The sequence below is a fragment of the Suillus bovinus genome, assembly GCF_016758785.1.
Source record: "Suillus bovinus strain UH-Sbo-P2 chromosome Unknown EDB93scaffold_4, whole genome shotgun sequence".
Classification (NCBI taxonomy): Eukaryota; Fungi; Basidiomycota; class Agaricomycetes; order Boletales; family Suillaceae; genus Suillus; species Suillus bovinus.
Genome location: NW_024542060.1, coordinates 228,522 through 253,023, shown reverse-complemented (window position 1 = coordinate 253,023; position 24,502 = coordinate 228,522). Strand labels below are relative to the sequence as shown.

General features: G+C 46.5%; 8 protein-coding genes across 8 annotated transcripts; 4 read left to right on the top strand and 4 right to left on the bottom strand.

Moving 5' to 3' along the window:
- Positions 1–622: 622 nt before the first annotated feature.
- Positions 623–835, top strand: EDB93DRAFT_1067113 (uncharacterized protein; the record flags this gene model as incomplete). The annotated part of the gene is made up of 1 exon (XM_041444920.1): positions 623–835. A coding segment is annotated over one exon (213 nt), but the record flags the coding sequence as incomplete, so codon positions are not given.
- Positions 836–2,126: 1,291 nt separating this feature from the next.
- EDB93DRAFT_1119007 (uncharacterized protein) lies at positions 2,127–2,761 on the bottom strand. The gene is made up of 2 exons (XM_041448443.1): positions 2,352–2,761; positions 2,127–2,286 (listed from the first exon to the last, which is right to left on the bottom strand). Exon 1 carries the CDS (start codon positions 2,688–2,690, stop codon positions 2,454–2,456), a length of 237 nt encoding a protein of 78 aa, XP_041312318.1. The 5' UTR covers positions 2,691–2,761; the 3' UTR covers positions 2,127–2,286; positions 2,352–2,453.
- Positions 2,762–9,581: 6,820 nt separating this feature from the next.
- EDB93DRAFT_1100249 (uncharacterized protein) lies at positions 9,582–10,232 on the top strand (the record flags this gene model as incomplete). Its single annotated transcript, XM_041446979.1, has 3 exons — positions 9,582–9,693; positions 9,790–9,956; positions 10,191–10,232. The coding sequence occupies 3 exons, from the start codon at positions 9,582–9,584 to the stop codon at positions 10,230–10,232; spliced, it is 321 nt and encodes a 106-aa protein (XP_041312317.1).
- Positions 10,233–10,425: 193 nt separating this feature from the next.
- Positions 10,426–12,212, bottom strand: EDB93DRAFT_1325252 (uncharacterized protein; the record flags this gene model as incomplete). The annotated part of the gene is made up of 4 exons (XM_041455032.1): positions 10,426–11,075; positions 11,597–11,811; positions 11,863–12,105; positions 12,160–12,212. The coding sequence occupies 4 exons, from the start codon at positions 12,210–12,212 to the stop codon at positions 10,426–10,428; spliced, it is 1,161 nt and encodes a 386-aa protein (XP_041312316.1).
- Positions 12,213–12,768: 556 nt separating this feature from the next.
- On the bottom strand, positions 12,769–15,772 carry EDB93DRAFT_1237923 (uncharacterized protein; the record flags this gene model as incomplete). The annotated part of the gene is made up of 11 exons (XM_041451482.1): positions 12,769–12,905; positions 13,210–13,380; positions 13,434–13,437; positions 13,597–13,779; positions 13,832–13,841; positions 13,878–14,435; positions 14,490–14,709; positions 14,732–14,876; positions 14,927–15,045; positions 15,139–15,560; positions 15,612–15,772. 11 exons carry the CDS (start codon positions 15,770–15,772, stop codon positions 12,769–12,771), a joined length of 2,130 nt encoding a protein of 709 aa, XP_041312315.1.
- Positions 15,773–20,816: 5,044 nt separating this feature from the next.
- Positions 20,817–21,442, top strand: EDB93DRAFT_1118992 (uncharacterized protein). The gene is made up of 3 exons (XM_041448442.1): positions 20,817–20,975; positions 21,027–21,185; positions 21,248–21,442. Exons 1-3 carry the CDS (start codon positions 20,864–20,866, stop codon positions 21,286–21,288), a joined length of 312 nt encoding a protein of 103 aa, XP_041312314.1. The 5' UTR covers positions 20,817–20,863; the 3' UTR covers positions 21,289–21,442.
- Positions 21,437–22,306, top strand: EDB93DRAFT_553864 (uncharacterized protein). The gene is made up of 2 exons (XM_041456701.1): positions 21,437–21,627; positions 21,733–22,306. The coding sequence occupies exons 1-2, from the start codon at positions 21,543–21,545 to the stop codon at positions 22,170–22,172; spliced, it is 525 nt and encodes a 174-aa protein (XP_041312313.1). The 5' UTR covers positions 21,437–21,542; the 3' UTR covers positions 22,173–22,306.
- A 248-nt stretch (positions 22,307–22,554) lies between these two features.
- On the bottom strand, positions 22,555–23,341 carry EDB93DRAFT_1219155 (uncharacterized protein; the record flags this gene model as incomplete). Its single annotated transcript, XM_041451118.1, has 1 exon — positions 22,555–23,341. Exon 1 carries the CDS (start codon positions 22,858–22,860, stop codon positions 22,555–22,557), a length of 306 nt encoding a protein of 101 aa, XP_041312312.1. The 5' UTR covers positions 22,861–23,341.
- Between the last annotated feature and the right edge of the window lie 1,161 nt (positions 23,342–24,502).

The window sequence follows — 24,502 nt, the reverse complement described above, 5'->3', positions numbered from 1 at the left end:
CCCAATAAAGGCCCTAGAAATAGAGGCATCAATCCCCCCCATTAACCTCTTCCTCGATCACGCAAATGACAATGCCGCCACTCAACTACTCAAACTCCCCTCATTCAACCCAATTCTACAGAGGCTCGACCAACTGTGGCGACAATTCGACCTCGCTGATCCCCCACCCGCTCTTCCTACTGACAAATACCGTCCCCGCAGCCGTAAACCACCAAAGTCGACCAGACTCACCCGTCTATCAAAACGAGCATCCCCGGACGTGGAACACATCAACATATTCGCACTGCCACCTTGGGCAAACACAGCGGAAACGTACCGCAGCCGCCTAACGATAACAGACAAACAAAGAGGAGGCAAGAAAGAAGCCGCCAAAGCGCACATACAAACCGCTCGGAATCTACAAACGGAGGACACGCACCTTCTCATTTACTCAGATGGGTCGAAACAATCGGTCGGAGAGGAGGAAAGAGCTGGAGCAGGATGGGCCAGCTATCATAGAGGAAGAGAAGTATTCTGGGGCCAGGAAGGAATGGGTCATAAAGTAGAGGTATATGATGCAGAGATGCTAGCGCTCCTTCAAGCAATATCACGAGCTATTCGTTTTGCGCAAGACTCCCAGGTGACCCATTTACATTTCTTCGTAGATAACAACTCTGTGGTGCAGGCTGCATATGCAGCTGCACCCGGACCCTCACAATACATTGCATTACAGATCAGACGCTCAATCGAAGATTTCCTAACCACGTCACCCTTCCACCATGTCCAAATCGCATGGATCCCAGGACACCACCATATCATCGGCAACGAACGTGCTGACGAGCTTGCCAAAGAAGCCACTGGACGTAATGACATGTCCCACTCGACCTACGCAAACGCGCGCCGAAGAAGCAAGGAAGGGATCCGGCAGAAATGGACAGAGAGTTGGAATAGAGACGTGGCAGCACAGACTGGACGTTTCGCTATCGCAAATCAACTCCCACCAACGCTCAAACCTCGCCAATACTTCACTCATACCCCCCGAGAAGTATACGGCCGTCTTATACAATGTCACACAGGACACGGATTCATTGGAGAATACTATGCCTCATTCGTCCCTACCGAACCCACCCTCTGCCCATGTGGAGAACCACGTCAAACACGAGAACGTGACTGCCCGCAATATGCACGACAGCACATCCATTTACGAGGTATCCCACAACATCGTACTCAGCGAAATCTTGGGTACGGAAAAGGGCATAAAGGCATTAGCGAAATTTATTGAAGAATCCAGCGCATTCAGGAAGGTCGCACTGGAACGAGAAGGGGACTGGGAAGAAAGGAGAGGGATAGAAGCCTGAGTGAGGGCGAAAAAGGAGGTGACGAAGGAGGGAGGAGACGAGAAGAGCACAGAAGGAGGAGGAAGGAGAGAAACTGTAACATATTACACTCAGCCTGGACACTGGACAAACTTATACGCGCACCGAAACTTCTCAAACGCGGACCGCTTGGCTATTCGTACTATACTTAACCCCCTTACCCTGTTACAATATCCCCCAGTACAGCCCTAACAGGGCACCGCGTCTTAACAGTTTACTTTGTTTGTTGCGGTATATAAATATAGAAGTTCTCTCTCTCTTGATAGCAGCCCAACACGTACCATAGGATCTTTAACAACGAACATCCCCACCCCACCCTTCGACACAAACTCCCACTCAAGCTCCCTCCCACCATCCAAACCAACACTCAAGTCAAGAACAACCAGCTTTTCCACTCTTACATCCCCCACACTGCACGCAAACTCGTTCATAGGTCATACGCACCCACTGCCGTTCTTACAGCAAGATTAATAGACGAGATGCGCACCGTCTCATGTCCTTTCCAGCAGTATCGAGCACGATGCGGAGTGTGAACGGGTCGTTTCGTCAGTGGCGAGGAACGGCACGGGCGTTCACGTGGGGAATGATGGAGCCTCCACGGATGAGGAAATGGATTTGGTGGACGTCTGCGAGGAGGGTTGTTTGGGGCGGTGGGTGTAGTTTGTGAAGTAGCCGTAGTAGACCTAGATGGTTGGTGTACAAGTGTCAGGGTGTGTAGAAAAATGAAAGGAAAAGGAAACGAACAAACCTGATTCTAATCAAGATACACAGGAACCTACCTCACCTTTCTGCATCACATGTTTATTGTATAACCCCGACAACCCAATATAATACTGGTCATCAATCCCAAACCCACCTTCGTCCTCGGTGAACATCACCTGCACCACTACTCTTTATGGGAGCAAGAACAATATTGATGAGCTCATTTTACCTCGCAAAGGGAAATCAATTAATGTGAGAATGACACCCTCATTGAAGGGGCGCAAAAACAAGTACCGGATGCCAGACACCCCATTTGCTTCAATGATTCTTCTGACGAATATGAACGTGCTTCGACAAGTCTGCAAGGAACCAGTGAAGGGAGTGATGGAAACTGGATCATACATCTAGTAAACGATCTGAGATCTGATACTGTTCATCACCATACTCGACCTCGTGACCATCGGCTTTGAAAACTTTTTTGTTATCGAGCCTATCTGTCAAGAGATCACATACGACGAGGATCTCCCACACGACAGTCGTGGTTGATCCTATAAGCTGCGTTGGGTTCGCAAATGCGAAGGCTTCACCGCAGTATGGTCGGTGAAGAAGCTGAGGATGATGTCGAGCAGACATGTCATGAGATTGTGTTGAGAAGAGACGTGTAGGGCAACGAATGGTGCAGTAAAAAGTTGGAGGGCGAATTACTTATGATGGACGTTTCTGCTTCACGGTCAACCAGAAGTTAAGCATCAGCCACACGGTGGTAGGTGCTGGCAATTGAATGTGGGACGCTGAAATAGCCTGAGTATGTCAAAGTGACAACGAGCAACATGCCAGTTGTGCCCGGGAATTGACGAAATTCAGACTCGCGAGGATGTGACTTGAACCCTATATGTAGTTTGAAGTCCTCAAAGCAAGAATATTGGTGGTGGCACTCGAGTCCGAAACCGAACGGTCCAGTCACGATGTGATGAATCGTGACTGAGCGTGACACGCTCCCTTCCCTGTTCCTTGTAAGTTAAAGTACCCATCCAACCGCGCAGGCAGCAATATTAATTGTTCGTCGTCCCCTTTTCATCACAATGCGTGCTCCCGTATGACCTTGCTTAAGCTATATACCAAAATATGACACGTCTGTTATGAATCACGATCGACAACGAAGTGACTCTATCACACGCAGAAGAGAGAGAGTGATCCACGAGCTAGCCTTTGAGGCCATTGCACCATCATTAATCAAAGAAAGCGAAGGAAAAAACATGACTCACTGTTGCGGCGTGCCCCTCTGGCTGCCGACTCAATTCTTATCAGCGAATGCAGACCGTTTCATTTTTAGCATTCTGAGCCGCGGAGGTGAGTCGCGTGGTTGATTACTGGTTGCATAATGACCTGTTGATACTCACAAAGCCACAAGTCATACTGCAACATTCGTCATCAACAGTGCAATGCAGATAAAGGTCCGTACATCCATCGGCAGACATAGATACTGTCAAAGATACTGTCAATGCAACAACAACGGCGAGGAGGGCGAAACACATTTTTTGAGGGGGATGTCGAATGATATCTCTGAGGATGGGGAAACACTGTAGGACGACGATCAGCTCTTATATCCTGCATACACTAATGGGCACGATTCTGATCTATTTGGCAGAATTGTTATTGCTATGAGATGGCGGAAATTTCGGTAGAACTTGCAGCATACTCATTTGATTACAATCATTGAGCCATAACTTGCTGGCAGGCATCAACGATTCTCCTTCTTGTAACTACAGAACGTTCGCTCGAATCACCGGGCTCTCATTTCAATCCAGTGACCCTGCGAGATATTTTCTGAAAATTGATTCTCATTCTCATCCTTGGCATGTGCTTAGTGTTGTGGGTAGAAGTCCGCCATTCTGCCAACTGGTTCTGCTTCGAATGATGTTCTATGTCGATCAACTCAAAGAAACCTTAATAGAAAAAAATCAGATGCTTCAGCCTGTACTGATAACCATTGATCATAGACAATCATTTACGATTGCACGATGCTTGCCGCTGCACTTCCGGATGCCCTGTCTCATCCTTCATAGTTGTCAATCTCAATCGTGGTGAGAAGGTCAACAACAAATCTGGACGCTACTTACTGGTTCTGTAAACACGCATCCAAGGTCGTGACCACCATTATTCCCCATCCCGCCGTAGACATCAAACACCATTTCTCAGATATGTAGCACTCCGAAGCGCCGCAACCCCTCGGTAAACACGTTTGAAACACTGACAAAGGTTCGAGCAAATCTTCGTCACAATATCATCCTCCACAGGTCGTGGCTAATGAAAGTCAATTTAGCGTCATGCGCACATGCACACTAGTGCGTTGATATGGCTGCCGATCCAGAAGCCAATTTGCGCGTGTATCACTGGCAGAATCCATATCACCTGATGATATGGAGGCAGCATTTGCCCTACTTACTATAGCCTCGTGATTTTCATGATTATTTTCTCGTTCTTGACAATCCGTGTTATTAAGCCTACTATCCATAAGTCGCAGGGCCAGGCAAAGTTCACTACCTTTACTTGTTTCTGAGAAGCACGGATCAAAAACAAAGAAATCAGAATCTTAGATGGACAGAATCCTGCTAGGAAGTAGGATGATTGGATTCAAATAATCGATCAGCAATGACACTTCTGACTAGGAGAAACACTCAGCAATAGCTTTGCACATATAGTCTGCTCCTGCCGTGGCCCCCGGGCCGCATCTTGAATATCACAAGTCGGATAAACTGATATGGAATGAGTAAAGAAGCAAGCGCGTTTCACAAGCGACAAATTTGTCACCAACTCATTGTTTTGTTATTGATAGAAGTCCACAGAGCCCTTGAGTCCCGCACCAAAAAATGAACTAGAAGAAAATTGTGCAACAGGGCACGATTCATTCCCGAGAATCCAGCTGATGCAGGCGAGTGCATGAGCGTGCTTGTTACCTAGCACTAATAAAAGCCAGCCTACGCGGCCCAGAAAACACTATCAACATTCGACTAGCATGAAATTCACTTCACTCACCACTATTGTTATATCTGCCGCAGCGATGGCTGGCATAGCCATCGGGTCTAATTCAGATATTAACACACCCATGAATTTATCCTGCAATCTTAGAAGTAGGCATTTCGCGGCCTACGTGCAGGCTGCGTACTTATGGTTATCCACAGATTCAATACAATGCGGAACAGGCCTCAAAGGCTTTAACAACGGGTTGGATTACGGGTTTGTCTGTGGACCTCAAGGGACAATTATATCATACGCGGCGTGTCCCTGCATAGGTTGCTGTGAGGTCGATATGGAAAACTATGAATTTGAGTGTCAGTTAAGTAAGCCTGTCTTTCCCTACTGCCCTTCGAGCCCGAGTATTGATATGTTGCTCACTTACTAGTATGTGTTGAAAGATTATAGATAAGTGATAACTTTGATTCGGACAACAACAAACAACACTCGCTTACATAATACGCTACACTCATTAGAAGTTTTTTCATTACTTCGTACCTCGGTTTTCGACTTCCGAGACTGAGTATTTACATACATTCATTTATAGAACTTTTCTTTCGTCCGACGTGTCCTCGAACAAAAGGTTATGAGCCCTGGTGCTTAAAATCAATCCAGTACCACACAGGAACATCAACAGAAACAATAATTAAATGTCGAACACACCCTCAGTGTCTGTAGCCCAACCAGCTGCAGCTGCTTCGTCCTCGAATATCCCTTCCATATCATCCAGTTCTACATCTACAAGCAGAACTGCACAAGCCTCCAATCGCCTATATGACATTCCGTCACTTGAAAACGATGGTTCGAATTTCCAACTATGGAAGTACCGTGTCGAGTTAATCCTTGACCTTCGAGGACTATGGGCAATTGTCGAAGGAAGTGAAAATATGCCAGATAGCATAACGCACCCTGTTCAACACCAGGAATGGTTAGCAAAGAACAAGGAAGCACAAGCTCAGATAGCTCTCACGCTGAAAGATGACCCCTTGAATGGGATACTCTATGTGCCAATAGCTAAAGATGCCTGGAAGAAGCTCTGTGAGCAATATGAGGGTAGAGGAAAGCAAACAATTGCTCAACTCATCGGCAAATTGTTTCAAAGTACCTTGACGGACGAATCTCCCATGGACAAGAAGAAGTCAAAGGAAAAGTGCACGTACTGCCAAATTCCTGGATATGAGGAGAAGGACTGTTGAAAGAAGAAAGCTGCTGAAGACGCTGCAAAGAGTGGGAAGCAGGCGGATAAAGACAAAGGGAAAATGGACTTATCTGCAAAGGTCGCACGCATCTCATCGGACCATGACACACCACTTCAATTATTCATGGCACATGGGCACTCTACAACTGCATCCAAAGATGATTGGATAGTAGATTCTGGCACATCTGCAAACATGACATGTCAGTGGGAAATTTTCATCAAATATTGCATGCTGAACCCACCCGAACAAGTCATCATCAGAGATGGACGCTCAATAGATGCAATAGGCATCGGACGTGTCGAAATAAACATCTATATTGGTGAAAATGAGTACATGCACTCCATCCTGCAGGAAGTCTACCACATACCAGATCTAAATGCGAACCTTCTGTCAGTTCCCCGCCTCATGAAACAAGGTCTTGAAGTCACCTTCGATGGTTCCCAGTGCAAGATCCTTGCAAAGGGAAAGACCATCGCTCTCGCACATAAGCGAAACTCACTATATGTCCTTCGAGTAAAGCCTTGCAAGAAAGCACTTGCATACATCCTGCAATGACCATCAGCTCCACTCGATCCAGATGTCCCCATAACAGCTCTCACCTCACGCATGCTCCATTCAAGTGCAACTCTGGACACATGGCATCGATGACTCGGTGTAGAAAGCTGATCTCTGCTGGGCTCAGCAGAAATTGTACTACCTAGACAACAATTATTTAGGTAGATCTTAGCACAACCTAGTCTGCTATACTTGCAGAGCAAGTGCGTTCGATCCTATAGGGGTTGCTAATTGGTATTGGTAGTAAAAATGCGTCAGTAATGCAAATAACAAAATGTCCGATGGTGCGAAACGATGTCCAAAGGTAATCCGATGATGTCTGAAGGTACTTATCCAATGTCCGAAGCCAAAGTGCGATGTCCGAGATTTCGGACTTTCGGACTTCATGATAATAGGTTGGAAACTTTATAATGAGTGTCGGATTGCGAGCGGTATGCGCGAGTATAACAAGTGATGGAGTATGACGGTGAACAAATGGTAATATTTCGCAATGCAACTAAGAACTATGAGAATATTCTGGGTGATCCGCAGAGTCGGGAAACGGCTCCTAACTACTGGATGATGATTGCTACAGGTCACTACAGAGTATTTAAGTAAGTACATAGAAATTTTGAAAACTACAGGCGAAGATAGTAGCAATATATTTTGGGTCCGATGTCCTATGTAATAAGACATGAGGTGCTGCGGACATGTAATAACGCGGTTCAAATGTCAGAAAACATGCACGGGAATGACTACGCACCTAGTGAGGCTAGTTCGGATGGACAGGACATGGGATGGACAAGTGCGCGCAAAGTGCGATCGGCCGATGCGATGTCCGAAGGTCCGATGTGCCGGATCCGATATGGAGTGGCTCGGACATGTACGAAATTGCGTTGGACATGTGCGCATATGTTTTGGGTGTTGATGTGAGTATGGAAATACGTGGTTTTGAGCCCAATGCCGTGACCATCACTACACCGTCTTTGAATCTCTCGGTTTCACATGCAGCAATGCAGATCATTCAGGTCTCCTACAAGTTCGAGAATAGCACCATCATTATAGTTGCTGTCTATGTCGATGATAAAATGATACTGTCGAAGGACAAGAAGATGATAGATGAGCTGAAGAAACAGTTAGCAGCAGAGTACGAGCTTACCGATTTAGGAGAAGCGCGCTGGATCTTGGGGATGGAAATCATTCGTGACCGTGATAAGCGCACAATCAAGCTGTCACAGAGCCGCTACATTGAATCAATACTTGAGCATTTCGACATGGGATCCAGTCATCCTGTTAATACACCAAAGGACCCTAATACCAAGCTCATCAAAGTGAATGGAGCCGAAGTCAATGTAAAGACTTACCAAAGTGCCCTAGGTGCACTGATGTATGTGATGCTTGCAACACGTCCAGACATCGCATTCACAGTAGGTGCTCTAAGCAGATTTTCAGCCACCACCGGACAAGCACACTGGACCGCCCTAAAGTGTGTCTATCGGTATCTATGCGGCACCACCAATAAGTGTTTGACATATCAAGGAAAGTCAGAAATGGACTTACATGCTTTCGTCGATGCGGACTGGGCCTCAGATGTCAATGACCGGCATTCGATAACCGGATATATATTTTCAATATCTGGAGGAGCAGTTAGTTGGAGTTCGAAGAAGCAAAGTTTGGTTGCACTCTCCAGTACTGAAGCAGAATATATGGCTGCTACTGCTGCTACGAAGGAGGCTGTTTGGTTGAGGACCCTACTCAGAGAACTAAACTTCTCAGAGACTCCCCCAATGACTCTCCAAATCGACAATCAATCTGCAATTCTGTTAGCCAAAAACGCCATGTTTCATGAACGTACCAAACATATAGCGATCTGGTATCACTTCATCTGAGAGAAGTTGGAGGAAGGAGAGATATGCGTTGAGTATGTTCCCATGAACAAACAGGTTGCCAACATTTTGACGAAGGCACTTGCGCGCGAGAAGCATGGACGATTCATCGAAGGAATGGGAGTGTTGAACGGCAAGAGTTTTGATTTGTTGAGTGGGCGTGTTGAAAGATTATAGATAAGTGATAACTTTGATTCGGACAACAACAAACAACACTCGCTTACATAATACGCTACACTCATTAGAAGTTTTTTCATTACTTCGTACCTCAGTCTTCAACTTCTGAGACTGAGTATTTACATACATTCATTTATAGAACTTTTCTTTCGTCCGATGTGTCCTCGAACAAAAGTATGTGGCACTATGTTGTGCATAATCTTTTCCCTCGCATGAATTGGACCTTATTAGATTGCCATAATGGGGTGGGAATGGCAACTTAGTCATAGTAAGATCTTCGTCATCCCACTTAGTATAACTGCCAGTAAGTAACACCACGAATTTGAATAAACTGTTTATGTTGAAGGTAGCATGTGAGGAATGCAACACGTGACTTGACTGGACTGGATGCGCTTGTACTAATACTGCAAGTTTTGAAATATCGCGTTGTTCTACACCTGTAATCAAGTTTCTACAATCAAACCCGTTATACAATGATCCCCATACCACTACGTTTCTTAACAATATCATACGGAAATAAAAGGGTGGTGACGCAGAAGGGTCCAACATCCAAAGCTCGTGAGTTCAAAGTGCGTGTCATGTTGATCTCTCTCATGAGTTTTAAATTATGTTTTTGATGCCAGTCTCTTCAATCTTTTGCGCACTGTAAATTTTGTCTCCAAGACTATTCACTCTCATCCCTGCACTTCCAAACAACCTGCAACTTTAGCTTCATGTCTTGTGAAGACAACTCAGCCCTTGAGGTAGATAAAGAGGCATGGGAAGAAGAGGGCTTGGCCGACCTTGTCTGCTGCCTGGAGGTTTACTTGGAGGAGGTTGTGCCTGGTCCGCTGTCCGGCGAAGAGGCATCGCAACCTGTTGAAGAAGGACATGAAGATGCTCGGGTGCACTAGCAAGTTTGAGGCTCTGATGAACGGCAAGGTGGAGAGGGAGAATGCAGTGTTATAGCAGAGGCCAATGACAATGTAGAGGAGGACGAAGCACAGGACAAGGATGAGATGGAGGGAGAGCAGGATAAAGAGGAGCAAGAGAAGGAGGAGGAGGATAGGGAAGAGAATGAGCAGATGGAGGAGAGTGAGGAGAGTACTGTGCGGACTAGGCCATATTCCTGAAAATGAACGGACCTGACCATTCTGAACCGTTTGCCAAGGTCCAGTTCTTGGTTCTTGCTTGACCCTCTGTGAACCGGACTGAACCGGATGACAGCAGCACTAGACTACTAGTACTGGCTCGGAACACAAGAAAGAAGCCATAGAACGAGAAGATGGCATTGTTGTCAACAGCGGCCTGGTTTTGTGTGATGAGTGGTGAATTGATCATAGGCATTTGACCTTTTAGCACATCATTCAGTGGGACAACCATAATTTAATTCCGGTTAGTGCTAGGTATATCATTGACAACAAATCAAGAATAAAAAATGCAGCAATAAAATTCCCATTACGTGGAGCTAGAGAGATCGATGTTAGCAACTGTAAGGATAAATATTTCAAGAACAAGAGCTCATGCATCTCGACAACTCGACCAGTTTGTATCATGTGCCATGCAGCTCAAATCAAGCTAAACACCTCCTCTTGAGATCACCAATGAAGTCCATGGAGTATAAAATGCATCTGGGGAAGCGGGAGGTACCCAGAAAAGGAGCCGGTGATTGGGGCCCATTATCCATCCATCATCCTGCAGCAAGAAAGGTGTTGAATTGGAATTGTCATGAGAGGTGGGTTCGAGCAAGTCAGCAGGATTGGGCAAGGCATGTTCAATGTTGGACGAAAAGCAAATGGGTTGATCGTTACAAGTGTTTGTTGGCATGATATCACGTTCTTCGGTAGTGCTTTGGTGTAGTGAAAATGCGGAGGATTCTGGTGATGGCTGCAGTTTCACTGCATACCACAGACAGATAGTTTTATCTGATGAACCAGATATGATACAAGTACCATCCGGGAAGAAAGAGACCAAATAAACCAATGCAGTGTGTCCCTCCAACAGCTCACCAAATGGCTGTCCTGTGGCTACATCCCACAGCTGCACAGTCTTATCTCCTGAGCCAGATACGACATGAGTACCATCCGGTGAGAATGACACTGACCAAACCCAACTGGTGTGCCCCTCCAATGAGTCAAACAATGGCTCCCCAGTTGTTGCATCCCACAGGCGCACAGTATTGTCCGATGAACCAGATGCAATGCGAGTACCATCCAGTGAGAATGAGACTGAGTAAACTCCATCAACATGCCCTTCCAAAGGCTCACCCAATGGCTGTCCCATCCACACATCTCACACTCGCACCGTGTTGAGCAGGAGATATAGAACAATAAAAATGAGGGATCAGCAGTAGTAAGTATGTGAATGAAGCAAACAATAGGTGGATATTAGTACACAGCTTTGTAATTGTCTCACCCGATGTTAGAGCCACTAATAAGCTCAGAGTATTAAGGTACTTCTCTGCAGCTAGGCCAAGAAGGCCATGAGGAGGATAGTCTTCACTGTCACAAATGTTGGGGTCAGGTGGACCATACCCTTCTCCAACAATTCCAGTAAGTGATCTGACATAACGATAAATCATGCACGGCTGCTTGGGCTGGGTGGGCTGTGAGATGGGTGGCTGGCGTGCATCTTAAATGTCAAGTGAAAGCATGCTCAGAGCATTGGCAGTGTCTGTGTAGCATAAATATTCACCAAACAGAGAAAAAGATTAGCTGACCAGTCACACCCCATTTCTGCTTGCACGAACCTGGCACTGAGCTCGTAGTTGTCCTTGATGAAGCACATATATTCAACCGTGAAGGTGTCGCATGAGACATTGCAGCATGTGGTGGCAGGAATGTTGGCAGGGCAGGTGTGGATACATTTCCTTTGGTGAGCATGAACTCAACGACCTCGATAAATGTCTTGGTTTTCTTGAACTTCTGTATTTGCCGTCCATTCACTTGTTGAAGTGCCGCTTCCCTGTACTGCAGTCAGATGATCATTAAGATAGAGACAATAAGTAATACTCACCAGCTAAGGTATATTCCAACATTCCTACCGTACACAACAGGGTAAAATTGTTTGCGATGCGTAAATATGGCCTGAAGAGCCTCAGACTGTAAGAGAGCATCTATCAGGCTGGTTTGTGATACTTGTTGGCCGAGTGAATTGATGAAAGACTGCAAGGTCATGACATGCTGAGCTTGCATGATTGATTCGCATATAACGACCAGTGGAAATGGTGGGGCTGTATGTCCTGAAGCAATGAACGGACTTGCAATGATAGTATCAGTCTCAAATTCTGGCAAAACCAAGCAATCTACTCACTGAGCATCCGCTATGCCAGGATCTTGGCCACCCAATACTGCAAATGCAACCATTTTTGTAGAGATTGTGAGTAGTGGTGGTTAATGGCCAAGATAAGAGTCACAGTGTGCGATTAAGTACATGTAAGTGGCATGCATACATGAACGCAACTCAAGCACATGCAACCGAAAAAGGTATGCATGTGCTTGAGTTGCGTTCATGTATGCATGCCACTTACATGTACTTAATCGCACACTGTGACTCTTATCTTGGCCATTAACCACCACTACTCACAATCTCTACAAAAATGGTTGCATTTGCAGTATTGAGTGGCCAAGATCCTGGCATAGCGGACGCTCAGTGAGTAGATTGCTTGGTTTTGCCAGAATTTGAGACTGATACTATCATTGCAAGTCCATTCATTGCTTCAGGACATCTGACTCTTATCTTGGTCATTAACCACTTCTACATTTGCTTTATGGTAGTGCACAAGGGCCAGAGTTATTTTGCAATCAAAATTGTTATAGTCAAGTGTCGAGTGTGAAAAATACATGATGTGGCTAAAGACTAATCGGACGCAATGACAACTCAGAGACATAGTCAACCAAACCACCCACAACCCCACAAGCTTCATCCCCATCCATAGTCAGATTCTGCTTCGTCTGTCTCATCACCATCAAGTTTCTGCTGATCAGCCAAGACGTCTGCGTGTGTTAGTGAATGATTCAAAACAGATGAGTTCTTCTTCATGCCGACCGTCTTGTCTCCTGTGAAACCAGTAAAGCTAAATGTTTGAAATACACAGGCGAGGTTGTGAGAATTGATTCAGATGCGGTGAATGGTAAATTCCTTGACAGCGTGGTAAATTGTATTGCTCTCAGCCTTGAGGCGTTGGAGAGTGACCTCAAAGTGATGATTTTTAGCAGCAATGAATGAGTGAAGGCGACGAAGCTTGATATTGCAACGATGGACCTCTTCATGAGCAGTGTTTGATGTGAAGTGACTGGCGCATCAATTCACGCACTTCTGGATGGGTCCATTGATTTGTTCGTACATCTTTTCAGGTTTCACGGAGAAGTGTGAACTCATCAAGAAATCCATAATGAGAGACACATGACCAGTCGAGACTCGGAGCAGGTGGCACAAGCGCAGATGCTGCTGCATTGTACTCCTTAACCTTGCTTTGAATTGCCTTGCAGCAAGTTTGGAGGGCTTTAGCAATATGAGTGCGCATGCGATACCCTGCAACATGAACATCATTGTGAGATAAGAAAAACACCGGAAAATAAAATTACCTGTCTGTGAAAGGTTTAACTTGTGCAACTTGAAGAGTTGTAGTACAACAAGATGCTGCAGCTCATCTAGAGTATGGTGATACTTTCATGTTGCCATGTACCTCATGGTATCAGCATACTTGCTATCCGATGGCTCCCACCTCCGCGTAATGCCCATCTTCACCTCCATAGCAACAATCTCTTGTAGTATGCGATCCAGGCGCTCATTCGCATGCCATCGCTGGGTTTCCAGCTTGTGTGTTCGGGACAGATTGTTTGCATATACGGCATCCATTGATGTCACAGTCGAAGTTGAGACAAATTGATAGTCAGTAGGAATGGCATCGAGGAATGATGCTGAGGCACACTGTGCTGCAGCCCTGAAAACATAGTGTTAGTTCATCAGATGGAAGCATGACCTTCACGTACCTTGCATCTCAGAGATTTTGCAACAACTCAATGTACATCATCACATGCACGTCACACTCAGCTTCTTTGCCAAGGGTTTCAAGGTATACTGACTGCTGGTTCTGCCATTCCTCGATGCTCGCATCCGTAATGCCAAGGGACAATTTGGCATGCTCAAATTCAATAGTCTCACGTTCAATGATGCCATGGGCTTGACGATAGTTGTTGTACAGCATGTTGCCGATATTCATGTACTTGTCCTCATCCCACTGTTTGAAAAACATGTCAATAAAAAAATGACGGTTATATGCACTTGCATAACAAATAACAGGGGCGAGTTGGTTAGATGAGCTGAATATCCTCTCCATTGTAGAAAAGTCCTCCAGTCCCATTCCTTGAATGACATTTGGATGGTTTCTATCCTGGCATGCATAGTTATGTGTATACCCGTGGAATGCATCAACGCACAAGCAGCTGTTAGATTCGTTGAACTTGGTAGCAAGGGTGGTCGACTTGACGGTGGTAGCGAGCTTGCATCCGACATCGTATCCAATCAATAGCTGGGGGCTGAGTACTTCAAGCGCCTTATTCATGATGGAGAGCGGATACTTAAACCTACATTAAAATCAGCAGAGGAAGCTTCCTTATGCAACGTGACATACAGTTCACCTGCTGCAGACCATATCAACAATCCACAGGATCATACCATGACAGCATGCGCATGTAAAGATCCCTGTTTCTTCAAATATTCCCCATGTCTGTTTCTTTGCTTCATCAGCAGCAGCCTTCCAATTTTCTGTGCACCATTTTTCGAGGTTCTCGCCAACTTGAAGCTGCAGGGCATCTTTATAAGCCAATGCTTGGGAGGATGGTGCTTGAGAAGACGATACTTCATCAGCAAACAGATTGACAGTAGTCACGGGAGAGGAAGAAGTCTGAATCAAACGTGCACATGTCACCAACTTTGCGGCCACCAAGTGGCGCCATTTGAGATAAGGAGTTATTGCCATCAAAAACAATCATATGCCGATAGAGAAGTGGTGGTTCACCCTCGAGCTACAACAGTCTGAGGAATTAATTAGTTAGTGCTAAGACACAGTACATACCTTGAATGAGCATGGTGGACAAGCATTTAAGACACACCAGTTGGGTGAATTGCAGCCAAGGGCTTCAGAAACTTGATGTTCGACTTGACGGAGGATGATGTTGTAGATATCAAATGCGCCTACCAGGCACATTCAATATCTGCAGCGATAAGGCATCTGAGTGGATGAAAAAAATTGTTAACAAGCCTAGAAATATGAATAACAACAATGACATACATTATAAAGATTGCACAGAACCTTTGTGAAGGCCTCAGCACTAAACGATGGTTTTTGCAGGTGTATTCTTCGGTACAGTTCCAGCGTGTGAAGTGAGATAGCAATGGAGGGTGACCGTGGAGTAGCTCCAATATAACCATTCAGAACAAGAGCCTCAGATGTGGTCTTGACACTGGCATTGTGCTGGATATGAGTCGTATTAGATAGTGTGTAAATGTTGATGCATTCGATGTCAAAGTCATAACTTGAAGGTGATGATGGTGGTGGTGGTGGGGGTACTGCATTGTTGGGGGGAGACTCTGAAGGGTACTTCCAAGCTAGGTAGGCCAGAGTCAAATCCTTGATGATAGGTGCCCAGTTCTCTTGGAGGCAAGTAACATGCTGGTGCCATGTTCGCCCATCTTTATACACTCTCCACCTAGAAAATTGAACTATATGATAGGGCTTGTCACAAGGCCAGGGTACTTACTGGCTTCCAACAATATCCCGAACCGCATGCATGAATGTGTCATCATCCTTCAATGTCTCTGGGACAGTCTCCCATTCAAGGTCTGGGTCCATAGAAGGATCATCAACATCCATTGCAAAGGTAGGCTCTGCATCTGAGTTTTGGAGGTTGGAGAGTAGCATTAGAGATTCGTTGCTTAGACCTGTATCATGTTAAAATAGGTATGATAGAGAAAAACAAAGTGAGAACACTGTACCCAATGTATTGAGTTCATATCTGTCTTGTCGACAAGAACGCTCGTTGACCAGGTCCCTCTGCTTGAGATTTCTGACACTGAGTGCACCACGCTTGCGAACATTTCCAACAACAAGGGTTACTGATCGCGAGACACCTTTCTCCTTTGGCATAGTGTTTGGGGAGAGGAGGGCGAGGAGGATGTGACTGACAGCAATGTCAAAGGCCTTACCGTGTGATGTTGGCTAAGTTCTTAGTTATGTAACGAACGATCAACATAATAATGTGCACGTTCAAGTAGAACACTTACAATTGAAATGTAGTGCCCTCGAGGGAAAAGGCCTCTGGCAACATCAGGAGCATGATGGGCAACATAAATAGTATCTAAATTAAAAAAAAAATTGAAGGAAAATGGTCCAGAACTGAGGGACTTACCTTGCTCATCATGGGTGACAGTGAGCACATGCTATTGGTGATGAGCGCACATCATGGGAGCTGCCGAAAGGCGTGAGAGTGTTGGGAATCATGTTGCTGACATAGCCGATAGTTGCTCTCGGCAGCCACCGGTAATAGCCCTGTTATGTTAGCAAGCATTTAGGGCAAGAGGTGTGCAAAAGGAGAATCCCGAACACAGAGCTCAACTTTAGATAAGCAAAAAAACCTTAATGCATAGCCACCCAAACTTTCGCAACATGCATTTTGGGTTTCTCACCAGCAGCCTCAAAAGCTCATAAAATCGTTTGGCGAGGACCGTAAAGGGGGTGTTTTTACTACTGTAGAATAGGTTTAGATAGTTATTTTAATGAAACATGCCCATCCAAAGATACTACCCGCTAAACAAAACATCTTGGATGTGATTTTTGAGGACACATGACTAATTAATATCAATATGACATGTCAATATCAATTCGACGTGTCTTGTCAATGACTCACATCTCTCCCTCCCTACACCTCATTTATTATGTATTCTACGACTCAACAATATACTAGTGCTGCCGTGGTTCAGTCCAGAACCATGGTCCGTGGTCCATGAATTGGGGCGGACCAGACCTGAGTGAGGTTCGCGGTCCACCATTTGCCTGAACGGTTCTATGTTGGTTCGAACCTTCCCCGAACCACAAGAAGTTCTGCCACATTGTCGAAGTGTGTTTTGACACTGCCTTTGATGATCCGCCTTGGCCTCACGGATTCTCGAGCTTCAATACTTACTTGTTTCCGACAAATGCAGAGGCTCATTGACAAGGTAAGTCATGACATGTACTGTTCAAACAGTGCTGATGAAGACTTGCATCAGGCAATTGCACTTCACACAGAAGCGCTGAATTTGCGCCCAGTCGGTTACACACATCGGTCCCAGTTCGCATACCTCTACGCAGGTTGGAAGCTGCCTCTTCATTGTGGGCAGATACGACAGTGGGGCATATAGAGACAAAGTTGTATTGTTTAACCTTGGTGAGTGCACCTCCATGATTTCAAACTTTCATTCCTAACTCCCCAACCGGCATCCATCATGCCCAACCCATCACACACCATGTCACCCATGTCTATGTGTTACAAGAACATCTAGATGCTTGGGCCCCTACCATTTTTCTCCTAATCCTCCTCGTATCAGCCCTTGCATCACACCCTTACCCTGACCTTACCCTGGTCATCCTTGTCATCCTCAGCATTCCCCTTCGCTCTCTATCTGTCGCTTCAGCAGAGCCAGTACATCTGGCCGGATCCTTTCGCTGACGAAGCATACACATGCTCCATTCCACCACCTGACTGATCCTGTGGACAGTCCCCTTGCCCTTACCATCCAGACGGTAACCTATGACACAATGCACGATGCATCCCCTTTACCCCTTTTCTCTTTCTCGATCTATGACTCAGTGCGCAGTCGCACATGTTACTTATATTTAGCTCCGCAGCTGCACGATCGTGCCCCTGCGCATTTCACTTCTTGTTTTGACCTTTGACTCACTTTCTTATCAAGCACGTTCTGGTTCACCTGTGTCTCACCCCGAACGTGCCTTCCTTTTATGGTTATACCCTTTACCGGTTACTTCACTTGGTAGTACGAGTTATCATCCACTAATACACCTCCTGTCCTCTATATAAACTTGCTACCATGTACTATATTCCCTAACTTGAATCTACTTGGTTCTTGACCTCCTACTCTCACCAGAGTGATCCTTTCTGCCTTGCCAGCAGTCTATATTCTATCTTCTTATCTGCTCCTCGCGGATAAGCCTATAGTCTCGATCTTTACTCATCAACTTCGTTGATGAGCAAAGCCCCTGTTAACTAGTCGGACTTCCGTCCTTCTAATTAACGACGATCTTACGATTAACCTTCGGGTGTCGTAAGCCTAGGCAGATATAGCTTATTGTCTCGCACCCGCTTGACATAAGCCACCCGATTTGGACATAGGCGTCAAATCTTACTTGCCGAAGCCTCGCCAAGTAAGACCCCTAACCTTGGGCCAGCCCAAGGACGTCCTCGACCATTGACGACACACGCTCTGTTTGAGCGTCGCCAACAGATACCATCCAAGTCGTAACACTATGCACCTTCCATCGCTACCAGCGCCCAAAATCACACGCCACGTCGTCTATGTTGATGTCCGCACCTTCCACCATTACCAGTGCCCTCCAGGTTCGTGGTTCTCTGAAGTTCTTACCTCGTCTTATGAAGGCCGCAACTTGATGATGGATATTTGTCGCAGCTCGGAAGCAGAGTTGGGAGCAATTGGACATCCTCCAGAACTCCTCATTTCAACAATGTCTCACTATGCTTTAGGTACGTTGCGCATCTAGACTCGACTCTGGTTGGGCAACTTACTTTTTTTACCATCCTATATAGATACAGCCTCTAAAGGACTCCTTGGACTCGGCAACCTCATTGAGGCAGGCACCACTCCTGCACCATCAATAGGGTAGAGCACAGGAAGAAGGCTGATGAGTCTTCCATCTGATCATACTCATCAAAATTGTCTTTGATAGCATCGTCTCTGGGGTCTGTCAGCCAGGCAGTTGAGCAGAGTGTGGATATGCTTACCCGTCCTTTGAAGAGAGTGAAGCTGACTGTCTTGCACTCGAAAAAGACATTTCCATCACTGCCATCATCCCCCGAACCATCAGTAATTGATGTTGATGCCATTGACACAGCGACAAAGTCTGTCAACGAAGAAGACTTAGATGCCACACTTCGTAAGCTACCGTGATACTACTATGTCAGTGTCTTACTCATGGGCCTGTGAAAAAACTGCGGTATACCGCGAACACCATTCATACCCGCAGAATTGGTGGGTCAGTGTCCACCTGTACCGTGCGGGTGCGGTGTTTGCGGGTATGGGTGCGGTGTGGCTTCAGCGACCCGCGGGTTCACCCGTGCTCAACCCTAACCATCAACATATCATCCCACCTCATGAGTCCCCCAATCTACTAGCCGTTGATGCATCAAGCATCTTAGATACAACTTGTTCCGTCCCATGTATGTACATGTGCAATGACATTGATATATTTCTCTTCGCGTGACTCAGCAGAGTGTATCGTCGCCAGGAAAGGTGCTGTTGTTAGTATTGTGGAGGGATACAGAGCTCGTAGTGCTGCCATGGTCAAAGTACTTCAATTATATATATATATTGCCAGCTATAGAAAAAATTGGGTCCGGTTCGCATTTGAACCGAAAAAAAACTGAACCTGACTGCTGTGAACTGTTCGCAAAGGTTCGGTCCAAGGTTCGTCGATAAAGGTAGAACCGGACCTTGGTCCTGTTCTCGGTTCTCATCAAACTGCCTCTGAACCAGACCGAACTGGACCATGGCAGCACTACAATATACCCGTTACGACTCATGGTTTGCTTCTACTAGTAATAACGACAACAGCACTGCATACATTACAGACCTCGAGGATCATTCATATCAAACCACACATTTTGGATCAGACTGTCATTCTCATGGACACTCTTTGAAGGGCATGCAGCTTACTGAACTTGAGCAGGCCAGCGCAAACATTCCGAAAGAGAAATGGCAGCCGTTCAGCATACCTAGGGATGGGCATGACAAGGAGAATGTGGTCCCATCCACTTCTCGTGCATCCAAACACTCTGCCCCATCTACCATGGCACCCTGTGCTTCCAAAAAGGCTCGGACCAATCTCGCAAATGCTCATTCTGCTGTTTTGTTGTGCACTTGACCTTAGGATGTCAATTTTGCTTGTCATTGCCTGTCTTTATGCTTGCTACTTGTAATGTCTTATGCACTGCTACGCTCTATTGCTACTTGTTCTGTCTTACACGTCCATGCATGCATGCTCGTTTTACATTGCATTCTCGTTCTGCTTTGGTTACGACGTCTTTGTACTGAACGACTACTTAATATGGTTAAATTGAGCGATCGGTCACGCGGTCACGGAAGGCGTAGGCGTCGTCGAAGTTTCTGAGGTTAGTGTCTTGAACTTCTCGATTGCACACCTCTTGATTTAGGGAATAAATGATTTATTCGTAGTGTTACTGGCAGTGAGTGGGATAGCGGAGATCGTATGCTAACTAGGTTGCCAAACCCACCCCATTATGGCAATCTAATAAGGTCCGAATTATGTGAGGTTGAGGTGGCCCAACATACTATACCTTTATTCTCACCACAGTTGTACCATCACAGTAGTTTGCGTTATCACGGTTTGAAATGATTATAAGTGCTGATTACCAATCAGCGACCTTTGATCGGTCGAAAGTGCACACATAGAGCGGCATTTGCGTTTGCAAATTTTATACACTCACGTGCAACGCAATAACGCAACAGTTCGAAAATCGCCTCGGGCGATGAACTTCATTATACATAACCTTCTTTGTCTCAAATTTCGAAGCACATCGGATAAGTTGTTGTTGCACGATGAAGATTCTGTAAATTCAAGCCCTTATCACCTACGCACCGTCATTTGCGTTGACTCAAAAATGGTAAACTTCTTTGATCGGTTTGCATTACAAAATTACTAATCGATGGCAGGTAACCTACACGGCCCAGAAAACACTATCAATATTCGACTCGGACTAGTATGAAATTTACTTCACTCACCACTATTGTTATATCTGCCGCAGCGATGGCTGGCATAGCTATCGCGTCTAATTCAGATACAACACCCATGAATTTACCCTGCAATCTTATAAGTAGGCATTTTGCGGCCTACGTGCAGCCTGCGTACTTACGGTTATCCACAGATTCAATACAATGCGGAACAGGCCTCAAAGGCTTTAACAACGGGTTGGATTACGGGTTTGTCTGTGGACCTCAAGGGACAATTATATCATACGCGGCGTGTCCCTGCATAGGTTGCTGTGAGATCGACATGGAAAACTATGAATTTGAGTGTCAGTTAAGTAAGCCTGTCTTTCCCTACTGCCCTTCGAGCCCGAGTATTGATATGTTGCTCACTTACTAGTATGTGGCACTATGTTGTGCATAAGCTTTTCCCTCACATGAATTGGACCTTATTAGATTGCCATAATGGGGTGGGAATGGCAACCTAGTCATAGTAAGATCTTCGTCATCCCACTTATAACTGCCAGTAAGTAATACCACGAATTCGAATAAACTGTTTATGTTGAAGGTAGCACGTGAGGAACGCGACGCGTGAATTGACTGGACTGGATGCGCTTGTTTTAATACTGCAAGTTTTGAAATATCGCGTTGTTCTACACCTGTAATCAAGTTTCTACAATCAAACCCGTTATACAATGATCCCCATACCACTACGTTTCTTAACGATATCATACGGAAATAAAAGGGTGGTGACGCAGAAGGGTCCAACATCCAAAGCTCGTGAGTTCAAAGTGCGTGTCATGTTGATCTCTCTCGTGAGTTTTAAATTATGTTTTTGATACCAGTCTCTTCAATCTTTTGCGCACCGTAAATTTTGTCTCCAAGACCATCCACTCTCATCCCTGCGCTTCCGAACGACCTGCAACTTTAGCTTCGTGCCTTGCGAAGACGACTCAGCCCTTGAGGTAGATGAAGAGGCATGGGAAGAAGAGGGCTTGGTGGACCTTGTCTGCTGCCTGGAGGTTTACTTGGAGGAGGTTATGCCTGGTCCGCTGTCCGGCGAAGAGGCATCACAACCTGTTGAAGGACATGAAGATGCTCAGGTGCACCAGCAAGTTCGAGGCTCTGACGAACGGCAAGGTGGAGAGGGAGAATGCAGTGATATAGCAGAGGCCAATGACAATGTGGAGGAGGACGAAGCACGGGACGAGGATGAGATGGAGGGAGAGCAGGATAAAGAGCAAGAGAAGGAGGAGGATAGGGAAGGGAACGAGCAGTCGGAGGAGAGTGAGGAGAGTACTGTGCGGACTAGGCCATATTCCTGAAAATGACCGGACCTGACCATTCTGAACCGTTCGCCAAGGTCCAGTTCGAGGTTCGCCGAGTCTGGTAGAACCGGACCACGGCAGCACTAAAGTCTACTAGTACTGGCCCGGAACACGAAAAAGAAGCCATAGAACGAGATGATGGCATTGTTGTCAACGGCGGCCTGGTTTTGTGTGATGAGCGGTGAATCGATCATAGGCATTTGACCTTTTAGCACATCATTCAGTGGGACAACAATAATTTAATTCCGGTTAGTGCTAGGTATATCATTGACAATGAATTCCAAGAATAAAAAAAAATGTAGCAATAAAATTCCCATTACGCGGAACTAGAGAGATCAATGTTAGCAACTGTAAGGATAAATATTTCAAGAATTATAACTCACGCATCTCGACAACTCGACCAGTTTGTACCATGTGCCATGCAGCTCAAATCAAGCTCAACACCTCCTCTTGAGATCACCAATGAAGTCCATGGAGTATAAAATGCATCTCGGGAAGCGGGAGGTACCCAGAAAAGGAGCCGGCGATTGGGGCCCATCATCCATCCATCATCCTGCAGCAAGAAAGGCGTTGAATTGGAATTGTCATGAGAGGTGGGTTCGAGCAAGTCAGCAGGATTGGGCAAGGCATGTTCAACGTTGGACGAAAAGCAAATGGGTTGATCGTTACAAGTGTCCGTTGGCATGATATCACGTTCTTCGGTAGTGCTTTGGTGTAGTGAAAATGCGGAGGATTCTGGCGATGGCTGCAGTTTCACTGCATACCACAGACGGATAGTCTTATCTGATGAACCAGATATGATACGAGTACCATCCGGGGAGAAAGAGACCGAATAAACCAATGCAGTGTGTCCCTCCAACGGCTCACCAAATGGCTGTCCCGTGGCTACATCCCACAGCCGCACAGTCTTATCTCCCGAGCCAGATACGACACGAGTACCATCCGGTGAGAATGACACCGACCAAACCCAACCGGTGTGCCCCTCCAATGAGTCAAACAATGGCTCTCCCGTCGTCGCATCCCACAGGCGCACAGTATTGTCCGATGAACCAGATGCAATGCGAGTACCATCCGGTGAGAACGAGACTGAGTAAACTCCATCAACATGCCCTTCCAAAGGCTCACCCAATGGCTCTCCCGTCCATGCATCCCACACTCGCACCGTCTTATCCTCCGAACCAGACACGACGCGAGTACCATCCGGTGAGAATGAAACTGAGTAAACCGCGCCAGTGTGCCCCTCCAAGGGCTCGCACAACGGTAGCCTTGTCGCAGCATCCCACAGCCGCACCGTGTGATCGTCCGACCCGGACACGATGCGAGTACCATCCGGCGAGAATGAAACTGAGCGAACCCAATCAGTGTGCCCCTCCATAGGCTCACCCAATGCTTGTCCCATCCTTGCATCCCACAACCGCACAGTATTGTCGAAAGAACCGGAGGCGATGCGAGTATTGTCTGGTGAGAAAGAAACTGACCAAACCAGTCCAGTGTGGCCCTCCAAAGGCTCCCCCACTGGCTCTCCCGACCGTGCATCCCACAGACGCACAGTCTTATCTCTCGAACCAGACGCAATGCGAGTAGCATCCGGTGAGAACGAGACTGAACGAACCCAATCAGAGTGCCCCTCCAAGGGGTCAACCAATGACTGTCCCGTCGCCACATCCCATAGACGCACAGTATTATCGAAAGCACCAGATGCGATGCGAGTACTATCCGGTGAGAACGAAATTGAGCAAACACAATTAGTATGGCCCTCCAAGGGCTCACACAATGGCTCTCCTGTCACCCCATCCCACAGCCGCACGGTATTATCGAAAGAACAAGAGGCGATACGAGTTCCATCTGGTGAGAACGAGACTGAGCGAACCAGTCCAGTGTGCCCCTGCATGGGCTCACCCAATGGCTGTCCCGTCCGCGCATCCCACAGTCGAATAGTGTTATCCTCCGAACCAGAGACGATGCGAGTACCATCCGGTGAGAATGAGACCGAGTAAACCGCGCCAGTGTGCCCCTTCAAGGGCTCGCCCAACGGTTGTCTTGTCGCGGCATTCCACAGCCGCACAGTGTGATCGTCCGAACCGGACGCGATGAGAGTACCATCTGGCGAGAACGAGACTGAGCGTACCCAATCAGTGTGCCCTTCCAAGGGCTCACCCAATGGCTGTTCTGTCCGTGCATCCCACAGCTGCACAGTGTTATCGAAAGAACCAGAGGCGATACGTGTACCATCCGGGGAGAACGAAATTGAGGAAACTGTGTCAGTGTGCCCCTTCAAGGGCTCACCTAATGGCTGTCCCGTTACTCCATCCCACAGTCGCACAGTG